The sequence below is a fragment of the Myotis lucifugus genome, unplaced genomic scaffold (assembly GCF_000147115.1).
Source record: "Myotis lucifugus unplaced genomic scaffold, Myoluc2.0 scaffold_381, whole genome shotgun sequence".
In the NCBI taxonomy this organism is placed as follows: Eukaryota; Metazoa; Chordata; class Mammalia; order Chiroptera; family Vespertilionidae; genus Myotis; species Myotis lucifugus.
In genome coordinates this window covers 336,805-357,136 of record NW_005871429.1, presented here as the reverse complement: position 1 = coordinate 357,136, position 20,332 = coordinate 336,805, and the positions used below count along the sequence as shown (strand labels likewise).

Genomic DNA, 20,332 nt, shown 5'->3' with positions numbered 1-20,332 from the left:
ATTACAGTTTTTAATTAAAAATATTTATTTAAAAATATAATTGCTATCTCTATCTAGTTGCATATATGGGAGAATTACAGTCTTGAATGAAGGGGAAATTCTTCCTTATGCAGGATGGTTTAAGCTTGGCCTGGAAAACACAAGAATTTCATCTATGGAGCTGCATAGAAATACTGAACCATTGGCCTACTTACAGGGTCTACTGAGACTCCTGAAGCATAGCCGCAGTCTGTGCTTCGACTGGGGCATGCTGACGCTGGGAGAGCAACCTATTAAGAAAAGTGAATTTGGACTGGGCAAATAACAGTGGATTTAAATGATCCCCTATGGTCTGATTTCTCTTGGTCTGGAGAAAACTATGACCTAAGAAGCATATAGAGAGATGATATGATCAAGGACCTACGATAAAGATTGAGAAAAGCAAACCATAAAAATTGGGCTTATAATGAGACTAGAGAGTCTGCCCAGAGTGGATGATAGTGTGTTTTTTTTAAGAGGCCCTCGGAGTGTAGGTACATTTCAGATGGGAGGCAAGGGGGACTGTTATTTACCTGAACCAAGCTCAGAGTTTCCCCCAACTGTTAACCCAGTCTGATCTTTTACCTGGGAGGAAAAATCTGCTTTCTGGGGAGATAAAAGAGAGTTTATCCTAAGTAAAATTGTACTGACCTCTCTTTCTAAGCCCTCTGAGTTCTCCTCTACCTCTAATAGAAATAAAAGGACAAATGGAGCCCAGAAAAAAAAAGGGATTTTATTACCAGTTCCAAGAGAGACTAGCATTACCCAATATAGAGCAGCACTAAACCAATTGTCCCAGCTGGGTAAAAGGGGACGGGGTGGGGGGGGAGTAAACTCCTTCATGGAAGAGGGAGGGGTTGGGTTGAAATTCCTTTTCTTCTGATTATGTATATCCCATTTACCTCGATATAATGTCACAAAAAGGAGATCCTCCTTTGTGTCATATTATCACACACACACACACACACACACAGATGCACTGTAGAGCATCCTCCTCATTACTTATGCCAGCGGTTCTCAACCTATGGATCGTGACCCCTTTGGGGGTCGAATGACCCTTTCACAGGGGTCGCCTAAGACCATCAGAAAACACATATATAATTACATATTTTTGTGATTAATCACTATGCTTTAATTATGTTCAATTTGTAGCAATGAAAATACATCCTGCATATCAGATATTTACATGACGATTCATAACTAGCAAAATTACAGTTATGAAGTAGCAACGAAAATAATTTTATGGTTGGGGGTCACCACAACATGAACTGTATTAAAGGGTCGCGGCATTAAGAAGGTTGAGAACCACTGACTTATGCAAATTGGTCTCATAAGAAAAGCTTTAACAAAGTGTCTCCTCTCAGGACCACATAGCCTTTGTAAATCATAATAATAACAATTATAATAGTTTGTTATTGTTGCTATTATTTTTAGCGGGAGAAGTAGAAACTCTGAAAGGAAAAACTCAGGTCTCAAGTTGTTGAGGAAATCAATGACAAAACTGGGAACTGAGCTTCCCTGATCATGTCTCAAGCCCTTAGAACCTCTTACACCACAGCTACCAGCCTAATCCTGCTCAGAATTACCCCACAGATCCCGCCTTTTTCAGTGAACTATGAACTTTCCTTTATTGATTAGGGATGCTATTAGGTATGTGACTCTTTTATTGGCACGTTATTTTCCAGATTCCAAAGCAGTTTCTCACACCTGGCTTTATTCCCCTAACTTTCTAGTGTGACAAAGCTTGACTGTCCGTGTTCTTTTTGTATCTGTTAGAGGGAAAACTCAACAAAAACTTAATAGGACAACACATTACCATGAATTCAATGATTTTAAATGAGCTGTGTATTTTACTGGTCATAATATACGTTTGAAAAAGTGTTGCATATATATGCAGAGAATAGCTAACGATGCTTCATGAGAATATGGATTCAAACACCCCCCCCCCACTTAATAACTGAAGCCTTTGCTAATCAGGGGTTTTGCATGTTGTCATTAGTTGAAATTTCAAGAGCCATAGGCAGGTTACTCTAAAAACATAAATGTAGAGAAACAAGGGATGATGTATTGCAAAAAGTGCTTTAAAACACAAGATTTCAGGTAATCTTGCTCTTCTGCAGAAAAACTGACCATGTTTAAATCCTTTGGAAAAACTAAGGGTAGTGATCTCTGTTGAAGAATTCGACCAGAGCCATGGTTAACCTCTGTGTCCCAGTGGATCTTTCTGATTTGGTTATTGCATTGAGGAGAGAGAGAGAGAGAGAGAGAGAGAGAGAGAGAGAGAGAGAGAGAGAGAGAGAGAGAGAGAGAGAAAACACGAACTGGAAAGACCCAGTATCATTATGATACATCATTTGGAGTTGAATGAAGTCAACAGTTAAGGAAAAATATGTTCTAGGTCCATTCATTTCAGATGAGTAAATGTATTGGAAGTGGACAGTCAAATTACTTCATCTCTGGCTACCATTATAAGCATCACTGTTTGCTTGGCTATATCATGCTTTCCCATACTCATTTCTTTCTTCCTTCCTTCCTTTCATTCATTTTTTTTAGCCATTAATAATTAAGAAACAACAAATTTTTAAAAAATATTTTTTCTCAAGTTACTAAAGGATCATTCTTTCAAAAGCATCCAGACAAGAGAAAACTATGGAGAATGCTCTTTCCCCCAATTATGTTGCACTGAGATACCTAGTAAACTGCATATTGGCACATGTCATTTTTATCCGTTCCTTTTCAAGCCCAGGAATTTCTGTTGATGAACTCTTTTAGGCAGTAATTTCAGGCAAGCCTACAATTGAACAGCCAAGCAGAAATTGTGATTCTCTATTTGTTAAATGCTTTTGAGGTCCCCACATAAAAGGTTGATAATGAAGTACTAAGAGAAACATCTGAAAGGCTGCGGTTGGTCAAATTTCTCTGCATGGCACAAAGGGAAAGATGACCTTATGCAAAACCCTGATAGTTCCATTCTAAGAATAGTCAAGGTTGAACGTTAAATTTAAAAATCACATTTCCAATGCCACCAAAACCAGACTCAGCAAAGTATAAATATTCAAATTGAGGCTTATGGAATGCAATTTAAAAAGTTAACTGCCTTATACAGATTTGTACACTTTCTCCTCAAAGTCAGGGAAAGTGAGAAGGGGTTCTTAAACCCCGTTTTTAAATAAGAATTTTCTTTCACATCTCTTTTTTCTTCTTTCTCTTTGAATCCAGACACTTGAATTTGGACAGACAAGCAACCCAGCCACCTTTCAGTGTGGCAGTGTCAATATCGGAATGAAATGAACATGACCCCCTCCAGCAGGGAAGGAACACACAGTAAAGGTATTTTTTATAGAACAATTCTTCACACTGCCCTGGTGACTGGGGAAAGGAATCTCGTGTTTCTCTTTTGCTGATACTGAATCAGCTGAAGAATACCATGAACATCAGTAGAAATTCTCTGAACTAAGTCTCCTCGCCCTTTTGTCTTTTTGTTCTCATGGGAGAGAGAGAAAGAAGATTTTTTTGGACATGAAATATTTAATTAAAATACCAATTAAAAATTGACCAATTATTTGGTGGTTCCGTTTATAATCAGGAATGTTGCAAATTATTGCATTAACTGGCAAATTGTATTACTTTGGCAGACTCGTTATCAACTCTTTAATAATGATGGCTATACTCATTTATGATAAGAACACACTCTCAATTAGCACAGGAAGCTGATTTCAGCAAAGAAACCCCTATTCTTGCTTCCTCAACAGTTTATGTAGCAATTGGATTCGTAACTTGGTTAAATAGATGGTCAAAATGAGAACTGATGAAGAGACACTGTGCTCACATCTTAATTGAGGAGAAACTCCAAACACCCTGGCAACATGCATTTCCTAGGTCTTACAGTCTGCATGTTATTTCGTACTTGCTTATTAACTTTTCCATGTATAGGTACTTTATGTGTTTTCCAAGAGCTAAGTGCAAATGATGATCATATCATCTATCATTTGTGTGGCGATTTATAGTTTACAAAACACTTTCACACATGCTATCTTATTTTCTGAGCAAGTTAGAAATATTTGTAAATGGAATAAATTAAACAAATTTGTAGAAAGTTTAGGTTCCTAAAATATTTAAATTCAAACATGTTGGCTGACCTAGTACCAACTCAGTAGTTAATTTTTAATCTCTAGGAAGTGATGATATGAGCTATTCCTTAGAATATTCTGAAAACATTCAAGTCAGACAGTGCAAAATAAGATCCCATTGAATTTTTGTCTTCAACATACAGTAGAACTTGCTTTGAACCACCGTCCTCTTCTCTACAATGCCGAAATCAGGATTTGATAAAAAAAAAAAGGGCTACTGTCTTTCCCAAAAAACCATGCAGAATATTTGCGATACAGCAGTTTAGAAAAATAGGAACCCCCATCTTTTAATTCTTTTATTGGTAGGGGTCTAAGGATTTACTGAAATCAGCCACAATTTGGAAGAGCCCTACTCCCTGGAACACTTTTTCCCAGGAGAGATCCCAACGCGCCCTACATTCCTGGAAATGGAAATGAGCTCTCTTCCATATATTACATGCATTTACCTAATTCTAGGTTCCAGGTTACTTACCAGGTATGGCTGAGTTGGAGGACACAGGTGAAAAGAAAGATGCACGCAGAAGGCTTCATAAGTAACATAATCCTCTGGAGTAACAGAGATAGAAAATTCTAAAAACTTGGGAAACAGTGCTAAGATGGGACGTATTCTCCTCCTGGTAGTGGGATGGAATTCTCCTCGAACCCCAACTTCCTTGGTGTGTAAGCGATCCCAAACAGAGTTAAGGGGAGGTGAAATGGAGCTGCCAAACTTCCAAAGAAGAGATTATCTACTTAATTAAAGTTTTTTCCCCCCTCTAAGTCCTTCAGCCAATCAGAACTCAAGTGCCAGAGAAAGATTGAGTCGATCAAAGGAACACTCCAGGATCCTCCCAGACAAATGCAGAAGAAGGGGACGAGGAAAAGGGGACAAAGAGAGCAACACGGAGAAAAAGCACAAAGAAAGAGGGGTGAGGGGAGGAAAGAGACATAGCAAATCCCCTCCACATAATCACTGCGTGGAGTCTCTCTCCTCCCTCTTGCCAATGCCCTCCCACCCCACCTCAACCTCCCCCACCATGCACACTCACGTGCAGACTCGGGCACAGGGAGGAGAGCCTGGTGCCCAAGGGGATTTACAAGGGACTGTGCTTTCCCGGTTGTCCTTTGTGGGGCTTTGAGACTTAATTTGCTTTTAGGATAGCCCTCTTCAGAGAAAAAAGTACTAGGTGCACCTCAGACCTCTGATTTGAGAATATGGGAAGGGGACCCAACCATCTCTGGTATTCTTCTTCTAAGTTAGAAAGGGAGCCTAATGGTTTCTTCCTTTCAACTTTACCATCAGACACTTACTTGTTGAACACCTGTTACATCCTCAGTCCTACCCTGGACATTGTGGGTGTCTTTAAAACCCCCAAACATGATTTCTGCCCTGAAGACATTTATAAGCTGGTAAGGTGATAATGTATGGATGCAATTTAATAAGGTAGTAAATTGCTGCAAACTGACTACAAATCATACAGGTTGATTTAGGGAAGGTTTTCTGAAGAAGACAGAATTTGAAATTCAAAGAAGGGATGAGATTTCAATAGACAGCCACATTCCTATCCTCTTAAACTCAGGTGGTGAAGCCAGTAGGCGTCAAGCTCACACATCTCTGAGTTGCTGTCCCTTCTGTCCCAGTAGAGAGGACGGGTCACCTCAGTCACAGTGCAGGGTCCTCAGAGGGCCCCAGCTTACTTCCACACGGACACATTTTCTACTTTAGCATCCACATTGCCTTTCCTCAGGGCTCCCCCGAGACAATGGTCTGTCTCTGTATTTCCCACTTTATCCTTATTTCTCTTGCTTCACAACCCGCTCTGGCAAACTGAACTGGAAAATAAAGAACGACTATATTAATTAATTATCTAGATTATTTAAGCCAGATGATTTAGGGGTATTCACCTAATCATTTGACCAGGTAACTTTGTTACCCACTTGGGATCTTCTAGAGTCTATAGACCAATCTTTATGTTGGATTCTTTTTTTGTTTTAAATATATTTTTATTGATTTCAGAGAGGAAGGGAGAGAAAGTTAGAAATATCAATGATGAGAGAGAATCACTGGTCGGCTGCCTCCTGCACACTCCACACTGGGGATTGAGCCTGCAACCCAGGCATGTGCTCTGACCGGGAATCGAACCGTGATCTTCTGGTTCATAGGTAGATGCTCAACCACTGAGCCACTCTGGCAGGGCTATTTTGGATTCCTTATTGCAAGGTGAGCTTGGGCAGTTTTGAGTCCCACACAAACAACTTTAGGTCCTTCTCTCCCCCCCACCCCAACTTTATTGAGGTATAATTGACAGATAAAAATTGTATATAGTTAAGGTGTATAACTTTGTTGTGAGAAGAATTAAGATCTAGTCTCTTAGCACATTTGAAGTTTATCTAATCTTCTTAAGCTCCTCTCATCTTTTCCAAAATCTAGCTCTGCAGTTTCCTCTCGGTCTCCTCAAATCAAGGGTTCCATGTAAAAAGGAGCTACTTTGCATTATTCCTCTAAAAATGAATTATATTACATTATTCAATAACTTTTAATATTATATATATTTGGAAAGAAGATGTTCGTAGGTCTCCTGGAGTTTTGTACCAACAACTGATATATTGAAGCATTTATAACCAAGTTTCTTAATCTTCTTTCTACCCTAGTTTATTTTCTGAATATGTTTGCTTGATATTATTTTAGACTTAAAAATGTGGAAACCAAGGCACAGGGCAGAAAAGCAAGTACTGAATACTCCAAGTAATACTACTCTTTAAATTATTATTTCTCTCCTCTGCTATTTTGTTTAATCCTTATTTAAAACTTTGATGGCAGTATATAAACTTTTTCCTGAGAAAACATGGAAATGTTCATTTGTCTGTGTATTTAACTGGCAAAAACTTAATGGCCTCTGATGTGTCAGACCCTGTGTAGGTCCCTGAATTGTGGGGATAGAGGAGGCTGTCACCACATTTATAGTCTTTGGAAGACACAGACTAATAAATGCTCAAAAGTGCTAAGAGAGAGAAAAGCCGGAAGCACTATGAAAGGAGAGAGGCCATACTAGTATACCTAAAGGAACGAAAGAGAGGCAGAAAGGCTCCCTAAGATGCAAAGACGTGGTTGCATCTTAAAACAACAACAACAACAACGAAAAACACAACCAAATGAGTTACCAGTAGTGACAGAGAGGAAGGGGTTCCACATAGAAGAAATAACAGTAGGTTTTACAAATCTGTGAAGCAACAGGTATGTTTGGAGAACTATAATGTGTCTGTTATGCTGGAATGTGTATGACATGGAGATAGAGGGAAGGCCCAAGAAATCAGGAAGGGCCTGTGCTAGGGAGTTTGTATTTTATCATAAAGGCGGTTGGACACCATCAAAGGGGATTAAGCAGATATGTGACATAAAATTTATAGATCAGATTGGGGGGGGGGGATTTTTTTTTTTTTTTTTGGCAGTGATGAAAGATGGCTTAGATAAGACTATAGGTAGCGACAGGTTAGGGCCAGTTGCAGAAATCCAGGTGAGAAGATACAAAGGCTGACCTATGGTAGTGAAAAAAAGAGGATGGAATTAGATAGCTATTTAGTATCACAGAGGCTGCCATGATAGAATATTTGCTCATTAAGTAGTCAATATTCAGTTGTTAATATTTACTCTATTGTTCTCCAAAGTATTTTTAAAAATCTATTATTAAAGTTGATCTGAGGACAATTAATATTTAGGTAAAAGAATCCTTTTAGATTTAACCAGGTACTCCCCCCACCCCCCGCAAAAAAACACACAAAACACTTTAGAAACAAAATAAAAATATCAATAGAAACATTTTCAATATATATTTTAAAAAGTGAATTTCTTTAATATGTAAAGAGTTATTATAAACCATTAGGATGAAAAAAACAACCCTATTTTACAATGGCTAATTCATATGAATAAGCTCTTCAAAAATGAAGGAATAAAAATATCCATAAGCCCCAGCTGGTTTGGCTCAGTGGATAGAGCATCAGCCTGTGGACTGAAGGGTCCCAGGTTCGATTCCGGTCAAGGGCACATGCCCGGGTTGTGGACTTGATTCCCAGTAGGGGGTGTGCAGGAGGCAGCCAATCAATGATTCTCTCTCATCATTGATGTTTCTATCGTTCTCTCCTCTCCCTTCCTCTCGGAAATCAATAAAAATATATTTTAAAAATCCATAAAAATATTCAGCTTTGCCTAGCTGGTGTGGCTTAGTTGGTTGTGCATTGTCCCATGCACTAAGAGGTCGCTGGTTCAATTCCCAGTCAGGTTACATGCCAGGGTTGTGGGCTCTATCCCCAGTAGGGGCGTGCAGGGGGAAGCCAATAGATGATCTTTTCTTTCTTTCTTTCTTTCTTTCTTTCTTTCTTTCTTTCTTTCTTTCTTTCTTTCTTTCTTTCTTTCTCTTTATTGTTGAGATTATTACAGATGTCCCTCTCCCCCCCCCACCCCATTGCCTCCCTCCACCCGGTTCCTGCCCAGCCCCAGGCCTTCACCACCCTATTGTCTGTGTCCATAGGTAATGCATATATGCATATAAGATCTTTGTTTAATCTCTTTCTACCCCCCACCCCCTTCTCTCTGAGAATTGTCAGTCTATTCCATTTCCTTGCCTCTGATTCTATTTTATTCAGTTTATTCTGTTCATTAGATTTCTTATTTGTTTATTTTGATTTTTAGATTCAATTGTTGATAGGTATGTATTTGTTGCCATTTTGTTGTTCATATTTTTTATCTTTTTCTTCTTCGTTCTCTTCTTAAAGAATACCTTTCAGCATTTCATATAATACTGGTTTGGTGGTGATGAACTCCTTTAGCTTTTTCTTGTCTATGAAGCTCTTTATCTGACCTTCAATTCTAAATGATAGCTTTGCTGGGTAGAGTAATCTTGGTTGTAGGTCCTTGCTATTCATCACTTTGAATATATCTTGCCACTCCCTTCTGGTCTGCAGAGTTTCTGTTGAGAAATCAGCTGACAGTCGTATGAGTACTCCCTTGTAGGTAACTAACTGCTTTTTCTCTTGCTTCTTTTAAGATTCTCTCTTTGTCTTTAGGCCTTGGCATTTTGATTATGATGTGTCTTGGTGTGGCCCTCTTTGGGTTCCTCTTGTTTGGGACTTGCTATGCTTCCTGGACTTGTAAGTCTATTTCTTTCACCAGGTAGGGGGAGTTTTCTGTCATTATTTCTTCAAATAGGTTTTCAATATCTTGCTCTCTCTCCTCTTCTGGCACCCCCATAATATGCATGTTGGTATGCTTGAAGTTGTCCCAGAGGCTCCTTACACTATCTTCATATTTTTTATTTCTATTTCTTTTTGTTCTTCTGGTTGGGTGTTTTTTGCTTTCTTATATTTAACATCATTGATTTGATTCTCAGAATCCTCTACTCTACTATTGAATCCCTGAATATTATTCTTTATTTCAGTCAGTGTTTGCTTAATTTCTGACTGGTCCTTTTCCATGTGTTTGGCCTTCTCACTAAGATCCTTGAAAGTCTTACTAAGTCCCTTGGAGGTTTCTAGAAGATTCTTGAGTAGCCTTATAACTGTGGTTTTGAACTCTATATCCAGTAGTTTGCTTTCTTCCATTTCTTTCACTTGTGACATGTTTCTTTGTCTCCACATTTTGGTTGCTTCCCTGTGTTTGTTTCTATGTATTGGGTAGAGCTGCTATGTCTCCTTGAGTTGGTAGAGTGGCCTTGTCTAGTGGGTGTCCTATAGAGCCCAGTGGCTCAGCCTCCCCAGTCACCTGAGCTTGGAACTCTAGGTGCACCCCTTTGTGGGCTGTGAGCACAGTTTTGTTATAGTTGAGACTTAATTGCTGTTGGTGTCACTGGGAGGAATTGACCTCTAGGCCAATTTGCTCTGAGGACCAGCTACAACTACAGTGGGAGAGTTGCTGTGCAGGAGACACCCCAATGGAGCAGGACTTGCTTCAGTGGGGCTTTGGTGCTCACTGAGTCTGCCCCTTGAGTGTGTCACTTATGGATGTGAAGAGTTGTAATCTGGTATGGTCTGAGACTGGCTACTGGGTACACTGGCTCTTGGGTCTCCTAGGAAATGCAAGGTCAGCCACTGTCTGGGGCCACCCAGCAGGAGCTACAGAGAGATCTGCAGATTCCTCCTCTTTGTATCAGGTTTGGAAGTGCCCAGACGATGCCCAGCTTTGAAGCAAGGCTGGCTGGTGCTGGTGCCAAGTCTTGGGCCTTTTATTGATAGATTTGGAGCTCCCTGCCCCAGCTGTAGCTTGTTTTAGATTTTCAAGGACAGGCCATTCATATACAAAAGCCACTACAGGCAGCTTGGGTGGGGTTGTAAATTGGATGAGGCAGGGTCTTAGGTAATCACCAGGGGGGAGCAAACAGAAATGGCTGCCAGTCAGCCCTGCACAGGAACAATGATCCCTGCAATTACCTCTGTCTGGGAGAAAGCCACCCTCAAGTTCCTGCCCCAATGCCAGACACATGTGTCCCCCAGAGCCTCACCCTGGTGCTGGAGCTCAGAGGAAGTAGGACCTTGTAAGTTCAGTTTGTGGTGCCCACCTTTTAAGAGGAACAGCTGGGTCTCCAACAGCCTCTGTGTCATTGAGCTCCAATCTGCACTGGTTTTTACAGCCCATAGTTATGGGGACTTCTTTTCCCAGCTCTGGGACCCTGAGCTGGGAGTCTGGTATGGGGCTGGGACCCCTTGCTCCTCCAGGTGGCCTCCGCAGAGGTAATCTCCCTCCTGATTAAAAAAGTGGCACATGGGGGTGCCAGACCAGCCCCTTCCACTCTCTGCACCTCCTACCAGTCTCAGTGTGCTTTCTTCTTTACTTCTCTAGTTGTAGGACTTCCATTCAGCCAGCTTTACAGTGGTTCTGGATGATGGTTGTTCTGTATTTTAGTTGCAATTTTGATGTGGTTGTGGGAGGCAGTGAGTACAGGCATTTACCTATGCCACCATCTTGGTTCCCCTTAGATGGTGTTTCTTGATGTTTCTATCTCTCTCTTCCTCTCCCTTCATCTCTCTAAAAAAATAAAAAACATTTAAAAAATATTCAGCTTTACTGATTATAAGAAAAAAGGCAGGTTTAAGTAATGAGATACCACCTTTATTCATTAAATTGGCAAATGTATAAAATAATGAGATCCAATATTAATAAATGTGTTGTTTCATCAAATGGTCATCCTATCTAATAAAGAAGGAATATGCTAATTGACCCTCATGCTGTTGCAAAGATGGCGGCGCCCACAGCCAACAAGGAGGGAATATGCTAATTGTTGCCCTGCCCTCAAAGATGGCGGTGCCCACAGCCACAAGATGGCCGGCAGGAAAGGGCAGTTGTGGGCGATCAGGCCAGCAGGGGAGGGCAGTTGGGAGGCGATCGGGCTGGCAAGGGAGCAGTTAGGCATTGATCAGGCTGGCAGGGGAGTGGTTAGGGGCAATCAGGCAAGCGGTTGGGAGCCAGCAGTCCCAATTGTGAGAGGGATGTCCGAGGGGTCCCAGATTGGAGAGGGTGCAGGCTGGGCTGAGGGACCACCCTCCCCCTCCCCCATGCATGAATTTCGTGCACCAGGCCTCTAGTTTTATATACTGCTGGTAGGAATGCAAAATAATTCAACCTTTGGAGAGCAATTTGATAACATGAATTTAAAACTTTAATCATACTAGTAATATATTTTGATCCAATAACTCCACCTTTAGGAATTTATCCTAAGGAATTAATCAGATAATGTTTATCAGAATGTATGTATAAGGATATTCATCAAATTAGTATAAATAATAGCTTTAGTAGAACACTTGGAGTGTCTACCCAGCTCATAATGACTGCTTTTATGGACTATCTTACCTCCAATGGGAACCCTCCAGCAGATTTTGACCCACAGAGCAGCATTCCATTCTACTGAGCCAATCAGGTTTCCTTCCCTAGGAATTTGATGAGCGGGACGAAAGAGAAAATAGTATCTCTGTCAACTTCTCACAGCTTCTCACTGTATCCTGAATATTCCCCCCCCCCCCAAACAGAGATAGCATGGGATAGCACAATGCTTTCTAAAATAAATGACTTAGAGAATCTAGAAGTTCTATAAAAGTGGGTGGAAGGGGCCAAAGTCTTTGTACAACCAGAAAGGACTACATCAACTTTAAAAAAGTGATATCTGGCTGTTTAATGTTGATGAGCAACTTGTGGCTATGATCCTCTTTCATGGTAAACGACCTCTACTCAGAATTCTCTCTCTTTGTAGAGAAAGTCTACACAGGAACTAAATAGTAACCCAGGGGTTCAGTTTAACCCATTCCATTTTACTTTACTGTTTCATTTCCATTGGTTTTTCAAGGATGCTTAAGAGTGGAAGAAATGTGCCAAAGCTGAGAAAGAAAAATTGATATAGAGAACTAATGTATATTAGTTTCCTGAGGCTGCTATAACAAAGTACCATAAACTGGGAGGCTTAAAACAGAAATGTATTCTCTCACAGTTCAGGAAACAAAAGTCCAAAATTAAGGTGTCGGCTGCATTGGTTCCTTCTTGGGGGCTCATAGGAAGAATCTGTTCCAAGCCTTTTTGTTTGTTTGTTTCTGGGGCTGTCAGAAATCCCTGGCGTTCCTTAACTTGTAGACACATCACTCCAGTCTCTGCCTCTGTGCTCCAATGGTGCACTCCCTCAGTGTCTGTGTCTCTTCTCTTCTTTTAAAGATGCCAATCATATTGGATTAAGAGCCCCCCTACTCCAGTATGTCTTCATCTTAACTAATTACATCTGCAGTTACCCTATTTCCAAATAAGGTTACATTTTAAGGTACAGGGGGTTAGGATTTCAACATATCTTTTTGGAATCACAACAGAACCCATAACACATGGTATATGTAGTTTTAAACATGTAACTCCAATAAATCTTGTACTCTTATTCAGATGTTGTATAATCTCAGATTTTAACACTTTTTAAAAATATATTTTTTATAAATTTCAGAGAAGGGAGAAAGAGAGAAACATCTGTGATGAGGGAAAATCATTGATCTGCTACCTCTTGTATGCCCCACACTGGTGATTGAGCCCACAACCCACACACGTGCCCTGACCAGGAATTGAACCATGACCTCCTGGTTCATAGGTCAACATTTAACCACTAAGCAACACTGGCTGGGCAGATTTTACCACTTTGACCCTTTCACTTCGGTGATCAAATCCCACACATCAGATGTTGAAAAAAGTTCTATAATTCTAGAGCCTACATTTTGCATATTGGATGCTTTCTCATTGAGCCATTTGATTTATTTTGTAGGTGGAATCATTGAAGGTCTTTTTGAACAAAGGAATAACATGATTAAACACTTTTACTAAAAAAAAAAAATGTTAATTTGGTAAAGAATGAATCAAAGGGCAGAGATTCCGGAGATAAGAGAAAATTCAACATTACCAGGTGAGAAGTAATATGGATTTAGACTAGGGTAGAGAAAAAGGGAGTGGAATGGAAGGGACTGATGAGATGAGAAACAATTTGGGGGCAGACTCAATTAACAGCTTACTAGTGGAACTGATTGGAATTAGTAAGTGGCATAGAAGAAGTGGTCAAAGGTTATTTCTGAGATTTTTGAATTTGGATGCGAGGATGCTGTTAAGGGGATGTAGAGTACAGAAAAGGAGATCGTTTGTGGCAAGAGAAGGTAGGATAGATTGGATAGATTTATTTTGCAACAAGGTGAATTATATTGAACACATCTGAATCATACACTTAAAATGGTTGAGAAGGTAAATTTTATGTTATGGGGTTTTTTTTAACCACAATTTTAAAAAAAAGAGGAAATAGAATAAAGGAACATAATAAAGGCAAGGTATTCTGTGTCAGCAACAGCGATCTGCTAAAGGACAGGATGGAAAGAAAGAAGAATGCCTTAGTTTGGTGAATTGTAGGGCAAGTCAGAGAGACAAATGGCAGCCATCCAGCCCAAGTCCTACAAGAGTGAAACATGATGTCTAGAAACCACACGAGCCTGTCCACAGGCCGGCCCTCCAGGGAACTCGGGGATCTCATTTTCCTCCGGACTCTTGAAGATGTATGTTTTATATTTTTAAAAAAATGAGCACCAAGTAATATACAAAGTGTCTTTACCCTACTGTGCGAGGGGAGGGATGATTAAATTACGCCTCACCTCGCATTATAAATGGCTACTTGTCAGACCGTTGTCTCTATTGTTTTGCCACCTAAGTTTTCTGAGCACCAGCCTGGATGGATCCCTTGAGGGTGTTTTATTGGTGTGCTTCCCACCATCGTGGCTGTCTCTTCCTCATCAGTCATTCCCTAGTCTTTTTATTTTCTTCACCTTATTTGAATTACAGTTGGCAAATATAATTGTAAGATATTTTACATATAAATCCTGATGATTTGATAATATGTAGGCTTGTGAAAGGCTTCCTCCCATCTAGTTAATTAACACATCCATCACCCCACATATTTACCTTTTTGGGGGGTGAGAACATTGGTAAGTTCTACTCTCTTAGCAAATTTGAATTATACAATACAGTGTTATCAACTTCTGCTCCTCTCCAGCTTCTCATCCTATTTTCCAAACAGCTACTGATCTGCTTTCTATCACTATAGTTTGCATTTTCTAGAATTTTGTGTAAATGGATTGTGCAGTATGTACTCCTTTTGTCTGGGTTATTTCACTCAGTTTAATGTTTTTGAGATTCTTCCATGTTGCTCACTTATCAACAGCCCAACTGTTTTTCAAAAAAAGCATATTTATTTATTTCAGAGAGGAAGGGAGAGGGAGAGATAGAGATGATAGAGAATCATTGATCAGCTGCCTCCTGAACAGGGAATCGAGCCTGCCACCCGGGCATGTGCCCTGACCAGGAATTGAACCGTGACCTCCTGGTTGATAGGTTGATGCTCAACCACTGATCCACGGAGCCTGCAGCCCAACTCTTTTTATTGCTGAGCAGTACTCCATTGTAGGAATATACCACATTTTGTTTACCCGTTCACCTGTTGATGGTCATATGTATTGTTCCCAGGTTTTAGCTATTACAAAGAAAGCTGCCATGAACATTAGGTATAAGTCTTTGTATGACATGCATTTTCATTTATTTTGGGTAAATACTTAGGAATGGAATGGCAGTTCGTGTAGCAGAGGTATTCTTAACATTTTAAGAAACTGCCAGACTTTTCCAAAGTGGTTATATCATTTTACATTCCCACCAGCTATCTGGGACCCTGACACCACCAAATGCTGGTGCTGGTGGACATGCAAAATGGTACAGCTTCTTTGGAAGACAATGTGCAGTTTCTTACAAAACTACACATACTCTTACCGTACAGCCCAGCAATCCTGCTTCTTAATATTCAACCAAAGGAATTGAAAACTTGTGTTCATACAAAACCTGCGCATGGATGTTTATAGCAGCTTTATGCATAATTGCCAAAACTTGTAAGGAACCAAGATGTCTTTTAGGAGGTGAATAGATAAACTTTAGTGCTTGCAGACAGAGAAATATTATTCAGCTATAAAAAGAAATGAGTAATCAAGCCATTAAAAGACATGAAGGAAACTTAAGTGCATATTACATACTGAAAAGGGTACAGACTGTATGATTCAAACTATATGACATTCTTCAAAAGGCAAAATTGTGGAGACTAAGATCAGTGGTTGCCAGGGCTTGGGAAGAGGGGTGAATAGGTAGAGTACACAGGATTTTTAGGACAGTGAAACTACTCTAGAAGGCCCTGTAATGATGGATAATGTCATTATACATGTGTCTAAATGCATAGAATGTACAACCCCAAGAGTGAACCCTAATGTAAACTATGGATTTGGGGTGATTATCATGTGCCAATGTAGGTTCATCAATTGTAACAAAGGCACCCTGAGGTGGGGAATGTTGATAATGGAAGAGGCTATGCATGTGTTGAGACATAGTGTGTACGGGAAATCTCTGTACCATTCTTGTAATTTTGTTGTAAATCTAAGTGCTTTAAAACAATAGTCTTTTAAAACAAATCATCAAAATTAAAAACACTAGAAGATAGCCTATCCTGGTATTAGAAGACATGAGCAGAAATGGATTTTTTTTTAAATGAGGGCTTCCCAAATTCTATAAGCTATAGGATCCATAAAGATCTGGATCAGACCAAGATATTGGGGATCCCGACGATCCAAGATGTGCTGGTCCACATGACTTTTCAGCAGAGCGTTCTTTTTTGTAACAAGTCAGGATACCTTCCCTAGGGAAGGGAGATTAGTGAAACAACTACAATAGAATTGAATGAACTTTTAATCTTTTTTGATTTTAATTCAACTAAAAAGTTAAAAATTATTTAAAAATGTATGTTCCCAATATAGTTGGGACCCTTCCCAACAATGAGAGTATAGACATCTCATTATCCACATGCTGGGTGTTCTTTTAAGTTCAGTATTTGTCAGTTTCTGTTTAATCTGTTTGATTTCTTTATGGTTTTTAAATTTTCCTTTTTACCCACCTTCTCTTTCTTGTAAGGCGTTATCAGTTGTATTTACTGGGCTTAACCTGGATACTTTTCTGTTGTTTGTTATGATGTGCTGTTGATTTTCCTGAAGTTTTAGGATACATGAGGTGGTGTTTTAAAAGATGGTGGCTTGCTTTCTGCAACTTCCTGCCATTGTTTCCTTCCCCCACTTCATCCAGACTTTCTCTTTCCTTGTCTCTGTTATCCTAATCCTGCTTAATTATGATTCTACACCCAGAAGTTTCTCCTCAGTGTGTGGCCATGCCCTGGAAGGGAGCCCAGGTTGGTCAGTTTCAAGAGTTTATAGGAAAAAAACCAAAAAGTTTATAGGAGCTAGATTGCCCTAGCCACTTCAGATTTTAGCATGGGCCTGTGCATTCATCCACTAATAGGATTAGGCCAAACTCCTCCAGTTTAATCTCTTGTTCTTAAATTGACTCACCTCACTTTCCTATTGGCTATTTGGGGGTTTTCCAGTTTGGGGGTCTGTCTGACGTCCTGTGGCTTCCTCTGCTTTCTCCCACACAGATGCTGGAATTATACAGATGTGGCTATTGGTGATTTGTTCTCTCCTTGTATATGGGGTTCACCGAGATACCTCGTCACCTGGTTTTGCAAAATGTGGTCCACAGATGTTGGTTTTGCTATTTGTTGCTCTCTTGGTTTTTATGTGGGGATTCAAAGAGGTTAAATAACTATACTGTCATCATGGCCAGCTATCTGATATCTGTATTTTTTTTTTAAATGTACAAAAATTATCCATTCTAGTTGTTTTAAAAAATTTAGAGAGCCGAAACCGGTTTGGCTCAGTGGATAGAGCGTCGGCTTGCGGACTCAAGGGTCCCGGGTTCGATTCCAGTCAAGGGCATGTACCTTGGTTGCGGGCACATCCCCAGTGGGGGATGTGCAGGAGGCAGCTGATCGATGTGTCTCTCTCATCGATGTTTCTGACTCTCTATCTCTCTCCCTTCCTCTCTGAAAAAATCAATAAAATATAAAAATAAAAAAAATTAGAGATATATAGAATGAGAATGTTCTCTTCTTCCAGTTCCATTCTTCAGCGGTATTTACTGTTAAGAGGTATACACCTGCCAGGCTGGTGTGGCTCTGTGATTGAGCATTGACCCATGAACCAGGAGGTCATGGTTCAATTTCTGGTTGGTATACATGCCCGGGTTGTGGGTTCAATCCCCAGTAAGGAGTGTGCAGGAGGCAGCCAATCGATGATTCTCTTTCATCATTGATGTTTCTATCTCTATTTCTCTGTCTCTTCCTCTCTCTGAAATCTATAAAAACATATTTTTTAAAAAGAGGTATATATATTTCCTTTCACTGTTTGTACACACACACACACACACACACACACACACACACACACTAGAGGCCCGGTGCACGAATTCGTACAGGTGGGTCCCTCGGGGTGGCCTCCTGCGGGAATTGGGCCCCAGCTTGTGTCCCCAGCCTCACAGCCCCACAGCCCTGCCTGGCACCCCGCCTTGGCCTGGTGCCGCCCCCTCACCTGCTCCACCGTCCCACCTGCGGGCTGATCAATCAGGGTTGGGGCCCCCACCCCGGCTCCCTCAGCGCCTGGAAGCCGGGCGGTGGCCCCACTCCACACTGCCACCAGTGGTCGTCGTCTGCGGGGTAATCAGGCCCCCACTGGCACCTGCCTTGGCCTGGCACCACCCGCACACCTGTTCATTGGGGCCCATCAGGGCCGGCAGTGCCTCCACTGCTGCCCACTGCTGCCCACTGCCAGCGCCAGGTTGCCAATGCCCGCCATGTTCTGCGCCACCCCCTGGTGGTCAGTGCACATCATAGGGAGTGGTCGAACTCCCAGTTGGACAATTTGCATATTAGGTTTTTATTATATAGGATTATATATGTATACACACACACACACACACACTATCTAATAATAGACAAACATGGTAATCGACCGTACCTTTGCTACGCCTCCCATGGGCTAATCAGCGTGATATGCAAATTAACCGCCAACAAAGATGGCAGCTAATTTGCATACTGCAGGCAGGGCGGGACAGCGTGAGCCGCCATCCAGTCCCCTGTGTGCCGCCAAGCCCCGCCCCCAGCCGGGACCCCCGTGTGCGACCCTGGACGGCAGGACCCCTGTGTGCGGTCCTGGGCGGTGGGGCTTGGTGGTGCGATCGGCCCGAGGAAGCCCTATTCTTGCAGGGGCTGCTGGGGGCCCAATCAGAGACACAAACATGCAGGCCCGGCACCCAGCAGCCCCAAGGCCCACCACCTTGGTGCTGGGGCCTGATCGAAGAAACAGATCTGCAGCCCCAGCACCCAGCAGCCCCAAAGCCCACCACCTCAGCACTGGGGCTGCTGAGGGCAGGATCAGAGACACAAACCCTGTGAGCCCTGCACAGGACGGGTGCTCTGCTCCAGGCGAAGTGCTTTCCCTCCAACCCAGCTCTCCCTGGGAGACCTGCGTGGAGGGCGCTCTCCCTGGGAACCCGGAAATCCACCTCTGGGGCGACTGTGCAGCAGCCTGGTGAGCCACAGAGAGGGTGACCTACCCATGCGGATGTGTACACTGGTGGAAGCCACGCAGCTGCCATAGTTGAAGTCGTCCTTGATGTAGGAGCGGGGGTAGTGGGGATCAGAGTGGGCCAGGTTGGTAATGGAACCCCAGCTCCTCACCGAATGACTAGAGCACACGGTCCTCAGTCACTTCCTGAGCAGCAGTCAGCCCCGACCGGGGATCAACCCGAAACCTAAGTAGGTGCCCTGGCAGAATGGAACCCAAAGCTTTGCTGTAGCAGAGGAGCTCCGACCCAGAGCAGAGGCCAGGGCAGCTGGCGAGTGCAGCGGCAGTGGTGGGAGCCTTCGCAGCAGCACTAAGGAGCAGCAAGCCAAGTGGTAGGAAGCAGCAAAGCAGGTGGGCAGTAAGGAGGGAGGGGTCCCGGACTGCGAGAGGGCACAGGCTGGGCTAAGGGACCCCCCACCCATCCCCAGTGCATGAATTTTGTGCACCGGGCCTCTAGTGTGTGTGTGTGTGTGTGTGTGTGTGTGTGTGTATCTTCCTTTTTCTCTAAATTTATCTTCATTGTTGGAAGTATTACAGATGTCCCCTTTGCTTTCTTTCTCATTGACCCCCTCCATCCCGCACCCCATGCCTTCACCATACTATGTCTGTGTCCAGGGGTTATGATGCATATCCTATATAATAAAAGGCTAATATGCAAATAGAAAGAACAGCGGAACAACCAAACAACTGAACAACCAAACAACCACACAATCAGTCGCTATGACATGTGCTGACCACCAGGGGGCGTGTGCAGAACATGGCAGGCATCCGCCACGGTGGGATGGTGGAGCAGGTGAGCAGGAGCGCCAGACCAAGGCAGGGTGCTGGTCGCTGTCATAGGGGCGAGGCTCTGGTGGTTACTGAAAATTCTTTGCTCCTGTGCCCCGCGGTCCTGCCTAGCGCTCACACCTGCTGCTGGTGCCTGGCGCCGGCCCCGATCGCTTGGCGTTGTCAGTGGGTGTGAGTGACGGCTGCCGGCCCCGATTGCCCCTCAGGGCATCTCCATCTCCCCCTGCTCCTGAGGGGCAATCAGGGCCATCAGTCACCTCTCACACCACTGCTGGCAACGGCCCAGCTTGCACCCGCTGCCTCCCACCCACCCTCCCCCACCTTCCCTCCACACACTGGGAAAATGGCACTTGGGAATGTGTGCTCCGGGGGGTTCTATAGTCTCA

The 20,332-nt window shown here is 42.4% G+C and overlaps 1 protein-coding gene across 1 annotated transcript in view; it reads right to left on the bottom strand.

Moving 5' to 3' along the window:
* Nucleotides 1-20,332, bottom strand: part of WNT8B (Wnt family member 8B) — a 49,886-nt gene that overhangs the window by 13,787 nt on the left and 15,767 nt on the right. Inside the window, exons 2-3 of the mRNA XM_023743242.1 lie at nucleotides 19,147-19,201; nucleotides 18,174-18,240 (exon numbers count right to left, since the gene is read on the bottom strand). Of these exons, the coding sequence (XP_023599010.1) occupies nucleotides 18,174-18,240; nucleotides 19,147-19,201 (122 nt within the window). The remainder of the gene's footprint in view (nucleotides 1-18,173; nucleotides 18,241-19,146; nucleotides 19,202-20,332) is intronic.